Raw genomic sequence first — 18,944 nt, forward strand, 5'->3', positions numbered from 1 at the left:
TTCAACATAGTACTGGAAGTTCTAGCCACAGTGATCAGACAAGAGGAAAGCATAAAAGGCACCCAAATTGGGAAGGAGGAAACAAAACTGTCATTATTTGCAGATGACATGTTATTGTACATAGAAAATCCTAAAGACTCCACCAAAAAACTACTAGATTTAATAAATGAATTCAGCAAGGTAGCAGGATACAAAATTAACACCCAGAAATCAAAGGCATTTTTATACACCAATAATGAACTCTCAGAAAGAGAAACTAAAAAAAAAAAAATCCCATTTACCATTGCAACTGAAAAAATAAGATACCTAGGAATAAACTTAACAAAAGATGTAAGAGACCTGTACTCAAAAAACTGTAGGAGGCTGAAAAAAGAAATAGAAGAAGATATAAACAAATGGAAAAATATACCGTGCTCATGGATTGGAAAAATTAACATCATTAAAATGTCTATACTATCCAAAGCAGTATATAAATTCAATGCAATGCCTATTAAAATACTAACAGCATATTACACAGATCTAGAACAAACACTTCAAAAATTTATATGGAACCAAAAAAAGACCTTGAATAGCCACAGCAATCTTGAGAAAGAAGAACAAAGTTGAAGGGATCACAATACCAGATATCAAGTTATATACTACAAAGCCACTGTAATCAAAACAGCCTGGTACTGGCACAAAAACAGACATGTAGACCAGTGGAACAAAACAGAGAATCCAGAAATTGACCCACGCAATTATGGTCAATTAATATTTGATAAAAGAGGCAAGAACATAAAATGGAGTGAAGACAGTCTCTTCAATAAATGGTGTTGGGAAAATTGGACAGCTACATGTAAAAAAATGAAGCTAGACCATCAACTTACACCATACACAAAAGTAAACTTAAAGTGGATAAAAGACTTAAATGTAAGACATGAGACCATGAAAATCCTAGAGGAAAACATAGGCAGCAAAATCTCAGTCATCTCTTGTAGCAGTGTGTTTGCTGATTTACATCTCTTAGGGCAAGAGAAACTAAGGAGAAAATAAAGAAATGGGACTGCATCAAAATTAAAAGCTTTCTACAGCAAAAGGAACCATCAAGAAAACAAAAAGGGATCCCACTGTATGGGAGAACATATTTGCCAATGACACAACTGATAAAGGGTTAATATCCAAAATATATAAGGAACTCATACAACTTTAAAAAAGGAAGACAATTCAATTAAAAAATGGACAAAGGACCTAAGTAGACACTTCTCCAAAGAGGACATACATATGGCTAAGAGACATGAAAAAATGCTCAACATCACTAATCATCAGAGAGATGCAAATTAAAACCACAATGAGGTATTACTTCCCACCTGTCAGAATGGCTACCATCAACAAATAAGGAAAGACAAGTCCTGGCGAAGGTGTGGAGAAAAGGGAACACTAGTATGTTGCTGGTGGGAATGCAGACTGATGCAGCCACTGTGGTAAAGAGTATTGAGTTTCCTCAAAAAGTTAAAAATTGACGTGCCACTTGACCCATTGATCCAGCTTCTAGGAATATATCCTAAGAAACCCGAAACACCAATCACAAACAACGCATGCACACCTTTGTTCATGGCAGTGCAATTTACAATAGATAAGAACTAGAAACAGCCCAAGTGCCCATCAGTAGATGAGTGGATAAAAACGCTGTGGTACATTTACACCATGGAATACTATGCAGCTATAAAAAAAGGATCTTTTATCCTTTGGGACAGCATGGAGGGAACTAGAAAGTATTATGCTAAGTGAAATAAGCCAGTCAGAGAAAGACAAGTACCACATGATCTCACTTATATGAGGAATGTAGTAAACAAAATAAACTGATGAACAAAATGGATCCAGATACATAAAAGCATGGAACAGAGTGAAGGATCTCAGAGGGAAGTTGGGCATGGGGGAGTGGGTAGGGAGAGATTAATCAAAGAACTTATATGTTTATAAGCATAACCCATGGACACAGACATTGTTCTGAGGAAGGCCTGGGGTTGGGGTGGATGCGGGGTGGAGGGGATCAATGGGGGTAAAAAGGGGTCATCTGTAATATTTTCAACAATTAAGATAAAGAAACTTAAAATAATAATAATAAGAAGAACATAACAATAAGGACTTAAATTTAACAAACTTACAATGGAAAGCAGGAAAAAAAATTAAATGAATTTAATATGCCTACTTGTTTGCACAGAAGAAATGACAGTGAGATGGCTATTTGAGTAGTGCGGAATGCCCATGGAGTCAGGAATGTCGGGCAGTTGCCAGAAGTAAAAATTTATTGGGTTTTTAGAAATAGTATAGTTTTTGTTGTTAATTAGTTTTCCATGTAACTTTATGTTTTATTTAAGTTGTGAGGAAACTCAAGCTTGCAAATGTTAATTTATTATTGCCGTTATGTGCTAGATTCATAGTAGATTTCAACTATTGTTGTTCTTATCTTAGAATATATTTAGGATATGTTTTGCTAAAATCACAGGATAAGTGTCCTTCTTAATAATTACTATTCTGGATACTTCTATAAAGAGATTTTTAAGTCACACAAATTGGCATATACATTTTTTACATATATAGTGTTATCACTCAAAAACTACACATTGATAAAGAAAAAAATTGATGTTGGAGTCAGTCCATATAGTAATAACTCCCTTAGGCCACTGAGCGCTGAAAAAGTCTTGCAGGTGGCAAAGTGATTACTAGAAATGCCCAAGGCAGGAAGAGGCCTGGTGTACTGCTCCACCCTTTCATTGGAGTGGTGATTGTGTCTCTCTGTACCCCTTCTCTCCCACTTGAGATCTCTCATTTGATAGAATCTGGATAATTATTTTGGTTTTAACATAGTGGATGTTGACCACAAGGGGTTTTAATGTTTCTATGGATGATAGGCAAATAAGTGAATTTGTGGGGACTAGACATTCTTCCAGGCAGGGCTGACCCTGATGACAGGAAAAATAATCTCTAGTTCTGGTCTAGAATAAATTCCAAAGTCAGTGTATAGACAACTTCAGTATTTAAATAAGCTAGGGGAACTTTTGCACTCTAGGCAGTTGACTCTTGTGGGTTCTCCTGTGGGTCCTCTGTGCTCTAAGGCCAGTCAAGTGTCATTTGGTGAATTATTCCTTCAGGGCACTTACTTAGCTGACTTTGATCTCTCTTTTTTAATCTACAATATTTGTATGTAAATTTCAAACCTTAAAAGACTGTCCCAGAGTGGCATCAAACACATCTTATAGCCTGAGGAACTAAAACTATTTCTTGAGAGATGATGCAACTGATGGTAAATCTCCAAGTGTCTTTCTCTGGCTACAGATTTTATGATCTACCTAGGTTGTTGTGAAGAGGCCTAAAAATCAATGCTTCTGATTTCTAATGAGATCCTTAATTCGCAGCATGATGACAGGCAGCATGAAATAGAACACTGACAACTGGACATAGCACAAATATTTTTACTATGCATTTCAATTTAAACATGTGTCGAGCCAATTACATATTTATAGGGCTTAGACTATTCTGCTCAAGCCTGGAATAATATGCACTCTTCAAATCTCAGTTTAGTATAGAGGAATTTGGTCCAATAGTCAAACCTCTTGCAAGACTGTAATAAATCATTGCAACCATAAGCATGTACAGTTGACTGGTTACCACTGCTCCACAGACTCACCCCCACCTGGTAGAATTTTAATTCCCTCAGTAAAATGGATTTCACCAGTTCTGCACATTATTCTCCCTGTCTTCCATTTAGCACGTTAGTTTGCTGACAGTAGAGTACACAGCACTTAGCAGCTGGTTTGTGGAACCATCAGTCAGGAAATTGTATGATAAATAGGAGGTAGCTAGGTTTAGTGGCACTTCCTTCTGCTTCAGCAGTTTTAACTGGAGTTTGGAAAAGTCATCATGTGGTGTTTTGTCAAGGGCCAGAACAGGAGATGGCTGTGGTGCAGTGACTTATTACACATACACTTGAGTTATGATGCTCCACAGCTGCGCTGCTCATGTGTAAATAATAAACCATGAGGTGGATAATTATGGTGGCTGCTGGCAACATAGGCCTGTTCTTGTCATATGGGTGTTTTTAGACAGTTTCTTGGGTCTGTGATGGAATATGCTGCTGATCTTCCACATAGAAACAACAAGCCAAGATGCAAGAGAAGCATTTGGTGTTTGAGGATCAAGCTTTTTTCTTTTTCTTAGGATTAATGTCATGTGATGCCACTTACATTAAAGTACATTCCCATTCTGCTTTGTACTTTTTGTTTATACTGTTAAGCTATGGTCAAGCATGTCTTTAATTGGAAGAGGTGTTCCACTGCATTTTCTCAGAAAGTGGCTTAAGAGGCGTGATTTCCACCAATAAATGACGTAAAGTATAATTGTGTAGATTTTATCAGTCCAGGAAAAGTTATTTTGAACTAAATCAAGAGGGAAATAAATAGAAACAGTAAAATTCTTAAACCTAAAACCAGAGGTCTTTGTCAAGTTGGATCATAACCATACTTTTTTGTTATTTATTTAACTAATTCCAAAATGCAGAATTCATAAATTTCCTTGGGACATAAGTAAAGACTGTGCAGACAGTGCTATAAGATGCATCACAAACTTTCCGTGAGAATTAACTTTTATATTCACAAAACACACTTCAACAGTGAGAAATGACTACAGTAATTGTATTATATTTTCCTCTCACATATTTTTACATTTTCTCTTTCATTCTGAGAAAAGGAGAGTGGGTGAGAAACAGAGATGGTGAACTAAAATCCTGTTAGAATAATTTCTCAAAATGAAAAGATGGAAATGCCTTTTAAATATCCATGATAGTATTATAAGAATTCCTTGGGGAAGAGAGTTTTATAATGTTTGGATATACCCTTTTGATATTATAGGATTAACTGGTTGGTCTTCATCCCTGTGCACATAATCACTGTAACTTTATTATAAATACTCACATAATAGATAATGACTGTAAGTTCCTGGATCTACGAGGCGTCTATTGAATGTGGAATTAATTCACACATTTTGAGCCCTATGTGTTTGAAAAATGTGGATTTGTGCTTCGTCATAATGCACAGGTGCACCCACATACAGAAAATCAGGTACAGTTAATCCCCACTTATTTCATGGAGAGAATTTAATGATGCAGAACACAGCCAAGAGTGAAGAAATAAGGAAGTAAAAATATCTTCCAACTCTGACATAGTTGTCACAATTTACCTCAAAACTGACAGTAAAATGGTATATGGGAGAAGACTTTAGGAGGTGGGTTAGACCTTATGAGTGCTTAATTTACACAAAGTTCTCGTAGGTTTTTTCTCTGATTTCCAAGAGCAGATAGCATGTGTTAAGTTTGAAGTCAGCTGGAAGCAAGCATGTTCACATCAGCAGCTACTAAAAGGAAAAAAAGAACAAAAGCCATGTCTCCTGGCCATCCGCCTGACCCAGGACTGAATCTTACTCATTTGAGCCTATTTCAAAATTTAAAATCAGGAAACATTATGAGTATGTGTCAGACTTTCAAACTAGTGGAAAATATTACTCCACTTAATATTATATTGTTTTAATAAGGATGAATATTTTTCACTGAAAATGGTTAAATGAAGTAGGACATTTTGCTCTGTGGTGTTAGTGAGTTATGTGGAAAACTGAATGTGACAACAGTGTTAGATGAACTTGGCATACCAACTATCCAGATATCCATTACAAAAACCTCATCTCTGACATCTTTTAATCTTAAGTCCTAAGTGGTGCACTTAAAATAGGACTGCTTTTTTTTCATATGCACTCTATAAAATGTACAAAGTGGGATAAAGGATCAGGTAGTTAGTATAGCCCTCACCGGTTGAATTCCAGCATTGTTGTACATCATAATACACAGTGACAATGATGTAACACTACCAGGATGGTTCCTTCCCTCTCTCTGAACCACCCTCTCACCCCTTTGCCTTACAAGCACAAAATACATGAGTCATTGACATTTTCAGTACAGTAGTCTTTTTCCATTGGTGGAAGTTTTCTAGGTCCTAAATCTGGTGGGACTGCAGCCTTGAGTTCTGTCTATACTATGTTCATAGTTTTTCACTTGTATGTTTTCTCATAACCAAACTGTTAGATTCTCAAAGGAAGGGCAAAGTTCAAAACAAGGGACATAAGATATAATTTTATTTATTTATTTTTTAAACTTTATCTCTCCATTACAGTTTATATTCAATATTGCTTTGTATTAGTTTCAGGTGTACAACATAGTGGTTAGACAATCACATACTTTACAAAGTGGTTCCCCTGATATTTCCAGTACCCACCTGGCACTATACACAGTTATTACAATATTATTGGCTGTATTCCCTATGCTGTACTTTACATCCCAATGGCTATTCTGTAACTACCAATCTGTACTTCTTAAGCCCTTCACCTTTTTCACCCAGCCCTCCAAACCCCCTCCCGTCTGGCAACCATCAGTCTGTTCTCTGCATTTATGAGTCTATTTCTATTTTGTTTGTTGATTTCATATGAAGGTATTTTAATGTCATAAAAAAGAGAAAAAAAGAAATAAGCCAGACATAGAAAGTCAAATATTATATGATTTTACTTATATGTGGAATCTAAAGAACAAAATAAACAAACAAAATAGAAAAATATATAATTTTAAAAAGTTTTTTTATGTTTATATTCTAAAAGGTGCTTGTTGAAGATTTAGAAAAAAGAGAAGTATATAGAGAGGAAAATGAGAGCCACTTTAATTCACCACACACGCATGCCTAATGGTCCTCTACTGAGACTTAGTTGGGGGGGTACCGGTTACACCCTTTATGTGTTTGGCACAGCACCATTCCCCAACATGAACACTCAGCCCTCAGGGTTCTGTGTTGCTTCTTGCAGCCATCTCTCAGAACCTTTTTGCAGTGCCTCATTTGGAATTGCCTGTACCACCTGCTATCCTCAGGTCTAGGCAAATCTTCAGACTTGTAGAAATGGCTTGAAGCCCTTTGGAGGCATGTTGGTGTACACATCAATTCCTAGGAGTGTTGCCAGTTCATGGGCAATAGCAGCATGATGGCTATGTTCAGGCTCGACCATGTGTGAAAGGTACTATTGAAGAACATGTTTGGCTTTTTTACTGTAATATCAGGCTTATATAAAGCCATGGAGGCACACCTCCAGGTTTTGAACTCCTTTATTTTGCTTCTTGAAACTTGGTAAAAACTGGAGTGTCAGTTACAAAATATCACCCATGCTTCTAATGATAAAATTTAGCAAAACTCTCCAGTTTTTGCAGTGAATCACTATTTAAGGGGGAAAAGTATATCCAGAGAATCAGCATAAATTACTGTAAGTGGGAGTAGAGGAACTATTGTAACTTAAGTACACACAGGAACCCAGGAAATGGTGAACACCAGCCTGAGCAGAGCAAGACAGGAGGTTGGTCTGGAGCCAAGGTGAATGTTAAGGCTGAAGGATAGGAATCCCTCAGTTTGCCCAAACCACCCTTTGTCAGTCTGAGGGTGTCAGCTCCTCTCCTGCAGGCAAGCCCTGTAGCATTTCTGCCACCAACCTATAGATTTGCTACCCCAGTGTCAGGACTGTGGAGGCATAACCCAGGCCAAGATGAAGGGGAGTATGCATTTAAATTACAAAAAATGTGTGTGTTTCTTGTGTGTAGTATATGTATGGCATGTGGTGTTTGTGGTATGTGTGATGTGTGGTGTTTTTGTGGTGTGTATGTGTAGAGTGTGGGGTGTTTGTGGAGATATGTGTTGTGTATGTGGTATAGCTGTGTGGTGTGTGTGTAGCATGTGGTATGTATGTTGGGTATGTGGTGTGTGTGTGGTGTGTATGTGGGGTTTGTGTGGGGGTGTGTGTTGTATATGTGGTGTGTGTTGTATGTGTATATGTTTGTGTGGTATGCATGTGTGATAGGTGGGGTTTGTGTGGGGTTATGTGTTGTGTGTGGTATAGGTATGTGGGGTGTTGTGTGTATGCCATTGATTCTACCAGGGGCTTTAGAAAAGACTCCTTCCCTTAAAAAGCATCATGGGTATGGGATAAGTGAAACTAATATTTATATTTCATCTTAGTCTAAAATTCACTTGACAGTTTAATTTTAAAAAAAAAAAGTGTCTTGTAATCTGTTCCTTTTGATTTTGTGGCTTAGTTCTTCCATTCTGGCCAGCCTTTCTTCCAGGGTAGGCTCGTATGTTTTTCTTTCTTGCTTTCCTCTGTAGGTTTTGGTTGTATTCCTAGGCTCTACTTTCTCACATGCAGGTAGTAGTGACTTCTGCAGTACCTTATGAAGCCTAATAATGAACTTTAAAGAGTTCTTCCACAAATTCTTAAAGTAGGGTCAGCGTAAGTCATGAAGACAGTATAGAAGTGTTGACTCATGAATTGGAATTGGAATTCCGTTCCAAAGGGTTCCTTTTATACAGGTTGAACTTTCTTTTTCAGACCCTCCTCACCTGTTTCCTGCATTCCATCCTCCTGTGCCAATCGATGCAAGACATCATGAGGGGCGTTACCATTATGATCCGTCTCCGATTCCTCCACTGCATGTGTAAGTATTAAAACTTTATCCAGTAATGCAACAGAACAAAATACCAGCTTTTACTATCTCAGGACTTTTTGTTTCAGCACGGCTATTGGGGGTTGAAGGTGTGGTAGAAGTATAAGGTTTACTTTTGAAATACAGCAAGCCTATATATTCTTGGACTACTGAAACAAATCCCCAATACGTCCTGAAAAATGCCTGTCATGCTAGGTGGCTGGGAAGTAATTCCTATATATTTTGCTGACGTATGTTTCTATGGGCTGTAAATACTAAATTAAAAAGTAGAGGACTAATGGAAGTTTACTACAAAGAATATGTATTTGGTTGAGAATGGGTTTGAAGTTTTTCAAGGTAAAATTTCTGTTTTGTGAAAGTCCTGCCCCAGGGATCACATGAATAGTAATGAAATTTCTATGGTAAATTTTCATAGCCCCTGTGGTGTGTACACCAACAGTCATTTGATTGATGGTAATGTCACCCAAACAAAATGGCAAGTGTGATTGAGCACATGGTTTACACAAAGATAAAAGGAAAGAATGGTGGTGATAACATACATTAGAAAAAGAAGAAAATCTTGTGGAAATATTATCTTTCTCAGTTTTGGGAAAAGAAATAACTTTCAAACTAAAATGTGTGTGTGTGTGTGTGAGTGTGTGTGTGTGTGTGTGCGCGCGTGTGTGTGTGTGTGTGCGCGCACGCGTGCATGTGTATGCCTGTGTTTGTAGTACTGTCCAGATAACTAGAACCACTTTCTAGGAAGGGCTGCCCCTTACAAATGGATACATACAACGCACACACACACATTTAGTTGTATATAGGAATCACCTTTCATTCTGAGACAGTAAAGTTAGAAAAGCACAAATAATACTTTGAAGAATAATGCTCGTTATTTAGAAAGTAGATTGCATCTTTATGGCTATTAGTTACAGCTGTGTAATTACGTATGTGCCAAAGAAAAATGAAGTTGTTCTACAGCAAGTCCTCCTCTGTGAACAGAATTAATTGATATTAACAACCCTAACTACATGCCCAAGTACACATATAATATTTTACCAACAGTTTTTTGGATCCATCTTCCATTGCTAAATTGTAATTTCAGAGCAGATTTGCCTGGAGGTAAGTAATAAATCTGTGTTGCATTGTAGAAGTAGGTATTTAGAGAAAGAGAATACAGAAACTTGTGACTTATTTTCTCACTTTTCACTGGAACATAAGTATTTCCAGGGTTCTAAGGCCTGTTAAAAATACACTCAAATAAAACCAAGAAGACAATTTAAAATGCCCTATATAAAGGGAAGGATATTCCAAATTCAGGCTTAAATCTGCAGTGTAATTCACCTGTTACACAGAGGTTTTGCATGGCTGATTCCCCCAGTCTCTGTAGTCTCTGCAGTGATGTAGAAACTTAAATCAGATTTTCTATGCAATTTCAGAGTTTTTCACTCTTTGAAAATCATGTTATAGAGAAATTTCAAAGTATGAGTTTATGTGATTGGATGACCTAGTTCCTCTGGGTTCATTATAGTTTGCCTTGTAATTAAATTCAAATATGAATTTATCAACAAAAATCCAAAGTATTGGTTCTTTGGCAGAATGTAAAAACAAGCCCTCATATAGTCCATCCTATGTGTCCTAGGCCCTGATTACTGTGCCTACTGGATTAGCTTGCTAGCGATAAAAAAAAATTAAAAAAAAAGTCACAAGATAACTTAGGTTGAGTTTGGAGAATCCTGGAGGAAGGGATTGCATTTCAAGTATGACTGGTAAGCTGGGATTTTTACAGATTTTAGTACTTCCTGCTTTTCCAACCAAGCTTTAGGATACTTTAGCAGCAGTTGACTAAATTGTTTTCCAGTGATTAATAATGTAAAGCTGATGGGTAATCCTGAGCCTCAAAAGAGAAGTCCTGGAAGGTTCTGAGAGAGAATGTCATCACTGTGGGTAAAGAGCGTGGTGGGAGCCTGGGTCTGTGGCCTCCTAGCAGGGTCCTAGATGGAGACACTGAGTTTATGAAGTAGGCTGCAGGAAGCTAGTGCAAGCCATACCTCTGTGACTTTATAATATGACATTTTCTCTACTTTTCCCTCAGTGATCTTCTGACTCTGCATGGCAAGGGCCTACTTAAACACCTCACCCTCAGGACCTCACCTTTGCTGGCTGTTCCTCATAGAACCTTGTATATGCCTTTATTGTATCACAGACCCTCTTGCCTGATCATTTATTGTTTAGTGGTCACCGCCCCTGTTAGTTTCATGGACAGTGCCCGGCACTTAGGTGGGCACTTTGTAAAAGGTGCTCAGGAGCCCGGCCAGGCATGGCTTAGCGGTTGAGCAAGGACCTAGGATCCAGGAGATTGTGGTTTGATTCCCAGTCAGGGCACATGCCCGGGTTGTGAGCTTGATCCCTGGTGGGGGGCATGCGGGAGGCGGCTGATCAGTGACTCTCTCATCATTGATGTTTCTTTCTCTCTCTCTCTCCCTCTTCCTTCCCCTCTCTGAAATCAGTAAAGATATATATTTTTTTTTTAAAAAAAAGGTGCTCAGGAGACATTCAAGTTGTCTAGTCAGGGAGACAGCAGACAAGCAGTCGCAGAGCATAAATCTGATTCTTGAAGTCCAGAATGCTTGCTATATAATTATATTATAGAAAATGAGATCAAGTGAGCTTACTAAGCTTTTAGAATAAATATTTTTAATTATAAGAAGACAAAATTTGTGAGTATTCTCATTATTTTGTACACATAATTGTTCTTCTGGTGCCATCTTTAAAATTTAAATTTTAAGTCTTGAAAACAGGATTTGATGATGGAAATACTCACAGATCTCTGCTTAGAGGGATGGCAGGCACTGCAATAATATGATACTTGCTATCATATATTATCATTAAAGATTCTATTGAAAGAGGTTTATAAATTGCTCTTATTTTTAGATAAACCACCCTATATTAAATCATCAACGATACGGGGCAGAATTAAATTAAAATCTCATAAAGTGAAATATGTTCTGTATTAGCTGTTTGACACTTAATTTGCCTCTGAATGAGTTGAGGAAATCACAAATTAACCTGCCTTTGTTTTTTCAACCATGGCTTATTAGATGTTAGAACAACTGCAGTTACAGCCTAATAATAGGCACCAAGCCTTATAAATATGTGCAGAAATATGTCAGTTTGTATTAAAGAATCCAGTGTGTTAAATGGAATATCTTTAGATTACCCTACTTACTCTCAGTGTTATTCCACAATTTATGGTTAGGCAGTATAGATAAGAGAATAGAATCTTAATTTTTTCAAATACAGTACTGACAATAATATTAGAATTGATTAGTATTTCCTTTCTTACCTTATCATGAATTTACATTCAGAATTTATAAGTAGCATATGGAGTATTATCTTTCCCTGAGTTGTCACATGAAGATTGTCATATAAAATGTACAGTTCCTGCGTTATGTTTATTTAATTCAAGCGGTTTGAAAATTAAGAAACACTGGATATGAGGAACTTTCCCTTTTTTCCTGAAAGTTATTCTCCACTGAATTCATGAGGACTTATGCTCTCTCAAATCATTTGCTTTGACCACAGATTTGATATTTTATTAATTCATAGAAAAAAAAATACTACTAGTGTTTTAGAAAAAATATTAGTGAGTATATTTTTTTATATTACTGAGATTATTTGGATCATTAATGACAGAAACGAAATCAATATTCACATAGTGCAGTAATTTTTTGTGAATATTTACTTCTTTGTCTACTCTATTTCATACATTGCTTTGTTTATACCAGGACTTTTCCATGCATAAACTCCAGGTTGCAGTATCCATTCTATGGGAATGGATGATGCTGTAGGCTAAAACTTACTATTTGTTTTAAATTTTCATTTGGAAATTTAGACAATTGGAATATTACATCTTCTCCCCCAAAATACAGATGTATTTTCAAGTGACTACTTGCACACTAATGAAGAAAGTATTCTTTCTCTTGCATTTTGAGTGTGTGCTTTTAAAAATTTGGTGTTAGTACTCATATAAGCATGCTTCTTTTATAAAAACAAATATAATGTATTCATAGAAACCCCAAAATAAAGTTTTAAATTCAACATTCGTTTGATATTTTCCCATGGGAAAAACTTTTTTATATACAACAAACTTTTTAGCCAATGTTTTCACATTTATGGGCCAATATGAATTGAATTTCAGACTGTCCATTTCTTTCATATGAGCTCTGCAATTCATTTTCCAAAGCAGATTCTTTAGTTATTAATCCATTACAGTAATTCAAGCCCCACAGATGTCGCCCTTTGAGCTGAGTGCTGCCCTTGTCTCATGCTATGGATGTGAATAGTATTGCACCCCAAGTTGCATCCAAAGCCAGGACTCACAGGTGGTCATTGCATGTTACCATCCACTTTACTAACTCATTTTCGAAAACCAGCTTCATCATTTCTGTCTTGGGGGAATGAGCACTCATGTTCTGTTCTGTTTGGTGAAAGGTTAAGGTCGGTGGTGCACAGGCAGGCTAAATAGCCATCTCAGACAGTGGATAAAGAAAAATTGAATTTATTTAAGGAAAGGGGATGGGGGATGGGGATACCCAAAGGGAAGGGCAACACAGCACTGAGTCAATGGGTATTGGGTCCATAATGGCAGCAAAAATATACTTAGGACAGTGAAACAAGGAAGAGCATGGAAGAAGAAACCGGAGAGCCCAGGCGGGGCTGCTTTTGCTCACTGAGAAGGCAGAGAGAGAAGGGGGCCTTGGAGACAGGTTGAGGGGTAAGCCCAGGATGAGCTGCCTCTACCCAGTACTCCCTTGGTTGTAAGTCTCATGGGGTCCCCTCAGAGGGAAGAAGGGGGATGGTGATGGCACTGGCATGTTCCCCCGTTGGGGGTGCACACTGGTTCTTTTGTCCTGAGTGTATTTCTCTCTTTCTTGCAGGTGGAAATCTTAGGGGAGGTCTCAGGGGTGTCTCAATAGAATATCCATCAGCTTTCCAGGTGTGCTCTTTCAGGATCCTGGTCCCCACTGATTGGTTGGTGCCAGGGCAGGGGGTCATTAGTCAATGTAGCTGGTCCTGAGGCAGCCATGGCACCACTTGTCTGGTTTTGCCGCTTTTCTGGGTCTGGAGCTGAAAGACAACTAAGGCCTAGAAGTTATCTTTAGGGAGGAAATGCTCAGGGAGTCTAAACTGCATGACCAGCGATATGCTGGGGGGAGGATAGGTTACCCTGGGGACAAAGGTTTTTGTTTTCCCAGTTTTGCCCCTTGCTAGGCATCTGGGGCTTCCTGCCCTGGTGAGTTTCTGTACCCGGCCATCTAATACTTGGCAGCTCTTTTTTCTCTTAGTTGAGTCTATGTAGCTCTTTCAAAGGCTGCTCATTGAAATTACTCCACCTAAGTAAGAAGAGCTGTTCTTCCCACTAAAAGTGGTTCACTTCCTGGCGCCTGGGGGGAGGACTCAGTACAAGGTAGATCATTAATATTATCTGTGAAATAGAGTACATTGGAAATAGTAAGGCTTCTTCCCCATGATTATGACTGCCATTTAGAAATGAGAGCAAAGAGATGAGTGGCAATTTTGGAGTATGAATAAATACATTTTTTCTTCCAGAGAGAGAAAGCTCTAAGAAAAGATGTATCATTATGGTAAAAGCTTAGAGAAAGAAAGTGTAAGTAGATGACCAGGGCTTCTACTCAGTTCCCTCCCTCTCTTTTTTTCTCCCTCCCTGAATTCAGCATCTTGCATGTACTAGGTACTGTGCTTATTGGAAGCTCATATAATATATATTCAAGAGAGGCCTTCAATCTAGCCCCCTACTTAAAACTTTGGGATGGTCCCATAATGAATAATAGTGATTTCATTCTTTCCATTCCCAGGGAAGCCTCCAGTAAAATGCAGAGATGAGCAAAACCTTGTTTTTGTATTTGGGGGCATAACTAGTTTGAAACATTTTAATAGTACAATTTAAAATTAACAAAGGAAATTTCTTTTTTTCCCTCTGGTGTTTGCACTGTACCATAAACATGATTAAGACTGGTAAAGTGTAATGACATATCAGTTTACATTAAATACTGTAGCTAACGCTATGTTAAACCCTCTACCCCCAAAAAAAGAAAGGAAAAAAAACGAACTAGATTATATCTCTTGAGGGCAAAGACAAGATTGTATTTCTTTGCATTTACTAGGCCAAGTGCATGCCTTACACATAGTAGTTCCTAAATAAATATTATTTTCAATGATGATAATGGGCTGTTGTTTCTTAGGCCACTGCAGGATGACTGTCATCATCTTTCTTTTGTGTTTTTTTTGTGTGTTTACTTTTGTTAGAATGTGTCATCTCGTGCCAAAAAACTAGAACACTTAAAACTCAAAATCAAAAGCTCGATTACTATTTAAGGTAATATTAAAAGTACCTATTGCAGTGTCAGATGCAATCTACTGCTAAATATTAAATCAGTTACTAGATGGAAGTAGGCTACCATTTAATGTACATCTATTGCTGCTTTCCAGGCCTTTCACATGGAAATAAAATAAATGAAATTAGCAATCTCTAATGGACAGCCCAGGAAGAACAGCAAAATTTCAAAGATAAGGGAAAATAGAAATAAATAGATAATTCACACAAAAAAGAAATAATAATGACCATAGTTGTAATATGACATTTTTGAATACTTACTGTCGTCTAGGCACAGTTTGAGAGACTTTACATAATTATGTAATGTTTATAGCAACCCTATAATAGAGTTAGTATCTCTAACCTCATTTTAAAGACATGGAAATCCTTATAAAGAGAAGTTACATATCTTAGGAGTAGATCATGCATTATTTTAATCCAGGCATCAGGTGCTATACTTCTGGCTCTTGGCTTTTATATTCTATGCGTGAAAATGAACATTGCAGACTTTGCTGCTCTAGTTTCTACTTCCTGGGTGAGCACAAAGGATTTTAACAACACACTATAGGAGGTGTTCTGTGTTAGTGGCTGTCATTGTCTTCTGCAAATTTCTAAGATATGGATGGGTATGGCAGTGTATAAAAAACCGTTTAAACTAATAAGCCTTTCAACCTGACATACATGAATGTTTGCTGCTGTAGAATTTGTGACACCAAATAACCAGACAATTTACAAACCCAGTTACAAGGAATGGTTTGATAAACTGTGATTCATCAACTCTGTAGAATATTGAGCAACTGAGTAATCACATTTGAGACGACCATATTAAAATATGGTCAAATAAAGATCAGTGATAATAGCAGTTTACTTAGATGTTGGACTACATCACAGCATGCATCTGCCTGGAACCTTCTTCACTGAGACACCCATGGCTTGTTCCCTCAATACATTTCCCTACACAAATCTTCTTACCTTAGAGGTCTTCTATGAAGGACCATCTAACAAACAGGGGTTGGCAAACTGTGGCCTATGAGCCAAATCCAGCCCATGGCCTGTTTTTGTTAATAAAGTTTTATCGGAACACAGTGATTCCCACTTGTTCACTAATTTCTATGGCAGCCTTAGCAATCAAGGGCAGAGTAGCTGATACACAGAATATGGGCCACAACATCTAAAATAATAAAGTTTGCCGTTCCCTGATCTAAGATAACATCCCCTTTCCAGCCTGCTCTTTCGCCATTACTCTGCTTTATTTTTCTTTCCTTCTTATAAGCAATTGCCATTTTACTTTTATTATATTTTCTACTTTTAAGCTCTCTTACTGTTATTCCCCCAATTTTTCATTGCATATTATATCAGCTCAAAAAAGAGCATGTCATATTTTGGTTATCGTTTCTCATGATAAACTGAAAAAATGTAAAACCTGCTTAATTTTCAAGAACTACCTTAGTTCACTTACATGCATAGTTTGTTGGGCAAGTATGAAAATGTGGGTGAGTTACAATTTCTAAATTTTAAACATTTTAATGAGCTGGCCACATCAATCCAAATCAAGCTAAACACACTTTGTTTTGCTATAAGAAACATGAAATAAAATCGTACTTAAAGGACATAATGCTTATTTCTGTTTTGCAATATTTCTAATGACTGAAATATTGAATTTGGTCACTGGTTGCAGATAAAGCAGGTCCTAATTACAGTGCATATTCAGAGTCTGAGGGCCAGCTTCTTGGCTAAAATTTCTGTGTTCTTTGTGCAGCGCTCAGCAGTCAGGCCAGGAGCAGATAGTGACTGAAGGTATTCAGGGCCACTGAACCGGAAGCCGCTGGCTCTATAGAGCCTGCTGTGCCAAACCTGTTGCGGGTGCCTGGGGAGTACTGGACTGTAACAGACTATTTTTCTTTGAGTACAATGCTTTCCACTCATGGTAAGCCTGGCTTCAGAGAAAACAGAAATTTACTGCCATCATTTTATTTCTTTTTCAAAATATGTGTTTGAAAAAATTGAACTTTAACAGAATTTGTCCCCAATGGGAAGATACTCTCTGGTGATTACTACCACCCAAGCTGAAGTTGCCTGCAGCTCTTCTTATGCGGCCAGCTCTCCTTCACTTAGGTAACAGAGCCTGCTTTTTCCACCTAAACAAAGACATGCCATTTCCTATAGCAGCACAGCATGCTGAGTTCATTCCAGACCTTCCCCCAGGAGAACAAAGGCCAGTGACACAGAGCTGCCTGTCTTTCATTCCTTTTTTTGTTTCATCCCCACCCCTGCCCACAGTGAAATTCATACATCAAAAAATAAAATGCTAGCAGATTTGTTTCCAGGAAACTGCTTACTAACTTTTTGAATCCTAAGTAACAAATTAGCTAGAGTTTTGTGTCTTTGGTGATCGAAGCAAACTAAACATAGTAAAAGGAAATAGCAGGAAGAAGGCCAGTTCTGAAAGTCATCCTCTCAGTCCTAAGGTAGGGATGTTTTTTGCAGAGTGTTTCTTGATAACTGTATTGAAAAGAAATTTGAAAAAAAAATCTTGACCATTTTTAGTTCTGTTGTGATCTTTCTAAAAGAAATATCAGAACAATAATGGGTATCAGTATATTGCAATTGTATAAAATTTAACAAGTTAAATGGCTTATGGGTCCTGTGTTTACTTCCTGTAATTTCTAGCGGAATTGGTGATGTTGCATCAATTTTAATAACTCTGATGTTCAAAAACATCATATATAATGCTATATCTATACACTGCACCTCTGCCTCTCCTCTTTCTCTTTACACACACACTGCATAAACACAAATAGGGAGAAAATAATACAGAGAGAAAAGTAAGAAGTGGCAGGTCAGGAACTACCTTAGGCATGAGAGAGCATTTCCAGTAATGAGAAAAATAAGGGTCTGACAGCTTTTTTTATCCACTCATCTACACCATGGAATACTACGCAGCTGTAAAGAAGAAGAATCTCGTACCTTTTGGGACAGTATGGATGGACCTAGAGAATATTATGCTAAGTGCAATAAGCCAGGCAGAGAAAGACAAATATCACATGATCTCGCTTATACGTGGAATCTAAAGAACTTAATAAACTGATGAACAGAATAGATTCAATGACATGGAAGCATAGATGAGACTGATGAATGTCAGAGGGATGGAGGAGGGTGGGTGCGTGGAGGGGGAGAGAATAACCAAAGAATTTATGTGCATATATGCGCAACCCAAGGACATGGACAATGGTGGGGAGAGGGACTGGGGAGGGGGAAGGAACGGGGTGGAACGGGTCATTGGGGAGAAAAAGGGACATCTGTAATATTTTAAACAATAATAAAATTAAAAATAAAAATAAAATAAAAGCCGAAGGATAAACTCAAAAAAAAAAAAAATTTAAAAAATAAGGGTCTGTAACCTAAAGCCGCAGATTTTTCTAAAAGCCAATCACCTAATACTGTGGGTCATGCCTCATTTCACATGTTTATAAGTTATAGATATTTAAAACCTCATACAGCTACATAGAGATCCATTAGAAAGTGCTCAGTTGGGACCACTGTAGGCAATAGGAAGCGTAGCCTCTGTCCAAAAATCTAAACTAATATCAGAATGAGTTATGTGTATAGTTGCAATTGAAGGTGATCTTTTAAAGGTTTACCTGTGAGAGTCCTTCAGTGCTAGTCATACCGGCAAATTGTTCCCAGGGAGCTTAATCCTCCTCAGGCCCAGTCACCCCCAGGTAATAAGAACTCTGCCTAAAGTCAGTTATGTTAATTCAGAGCTTTAACTGATCCCTGGGTTTAGAGTGTGTCACCTACCACCTGGGAATGAGTTAGGCTAAAGATTTTCAACCCATATTACACAAGAATGTTTAAAGGGCACTGAATTCTTTCCCCTTAGATTGTCAAATAAAAAAATGGCAACACCCAACACAACAATATCAGTCTGGTGTGAATAAATCAAAATTATACCTATTTTTTGTCAGATCGGCAAAAAATAGAATATATTCTTTGTTGTGCCACAGAATT

At 37.6% G+C, this 18,944-nt stretch overlaps 1 protein-coding gene across 7 annotated transcripts in view; it reads left to right on the forward strand.

The window, feature by feature from the left end:
* GLI3 (GLI family zinc finger 3) overlaps window positions 1-18,944 on the forward strand; it is a 311,030-nt gene that overhangs the window by 168,249 nt on the left and 123,837 nt on the right. For all 7 annotated transcript variants that reach the window (XM_081147982.1, XM_081147986.1, XM_081147987.1 and 4 more), the window contains one exon: window positions 8,443-8,548. In XM_081147982.1, the coding sequence (XP_081004108.1) occupies window positions 8,443-8,548 (106 nt within the window). The remainder of the gene's footprint in view (window positions 1-8,442; window positions 8,549-18,944) is intronic.

Source organism: Miniopterus schreibersii (genome assembly GCF_964146895.1).
Source record: "Miniopterus schreibersii genome assembly, chromosome: 9".
Taxonomy (NCBI): Eukaryota; Metazoa; Chordata; class Mammalia; order Chiroptera; family Miniopteridae; genus Miniopterus; species Miniopterus schreibersii.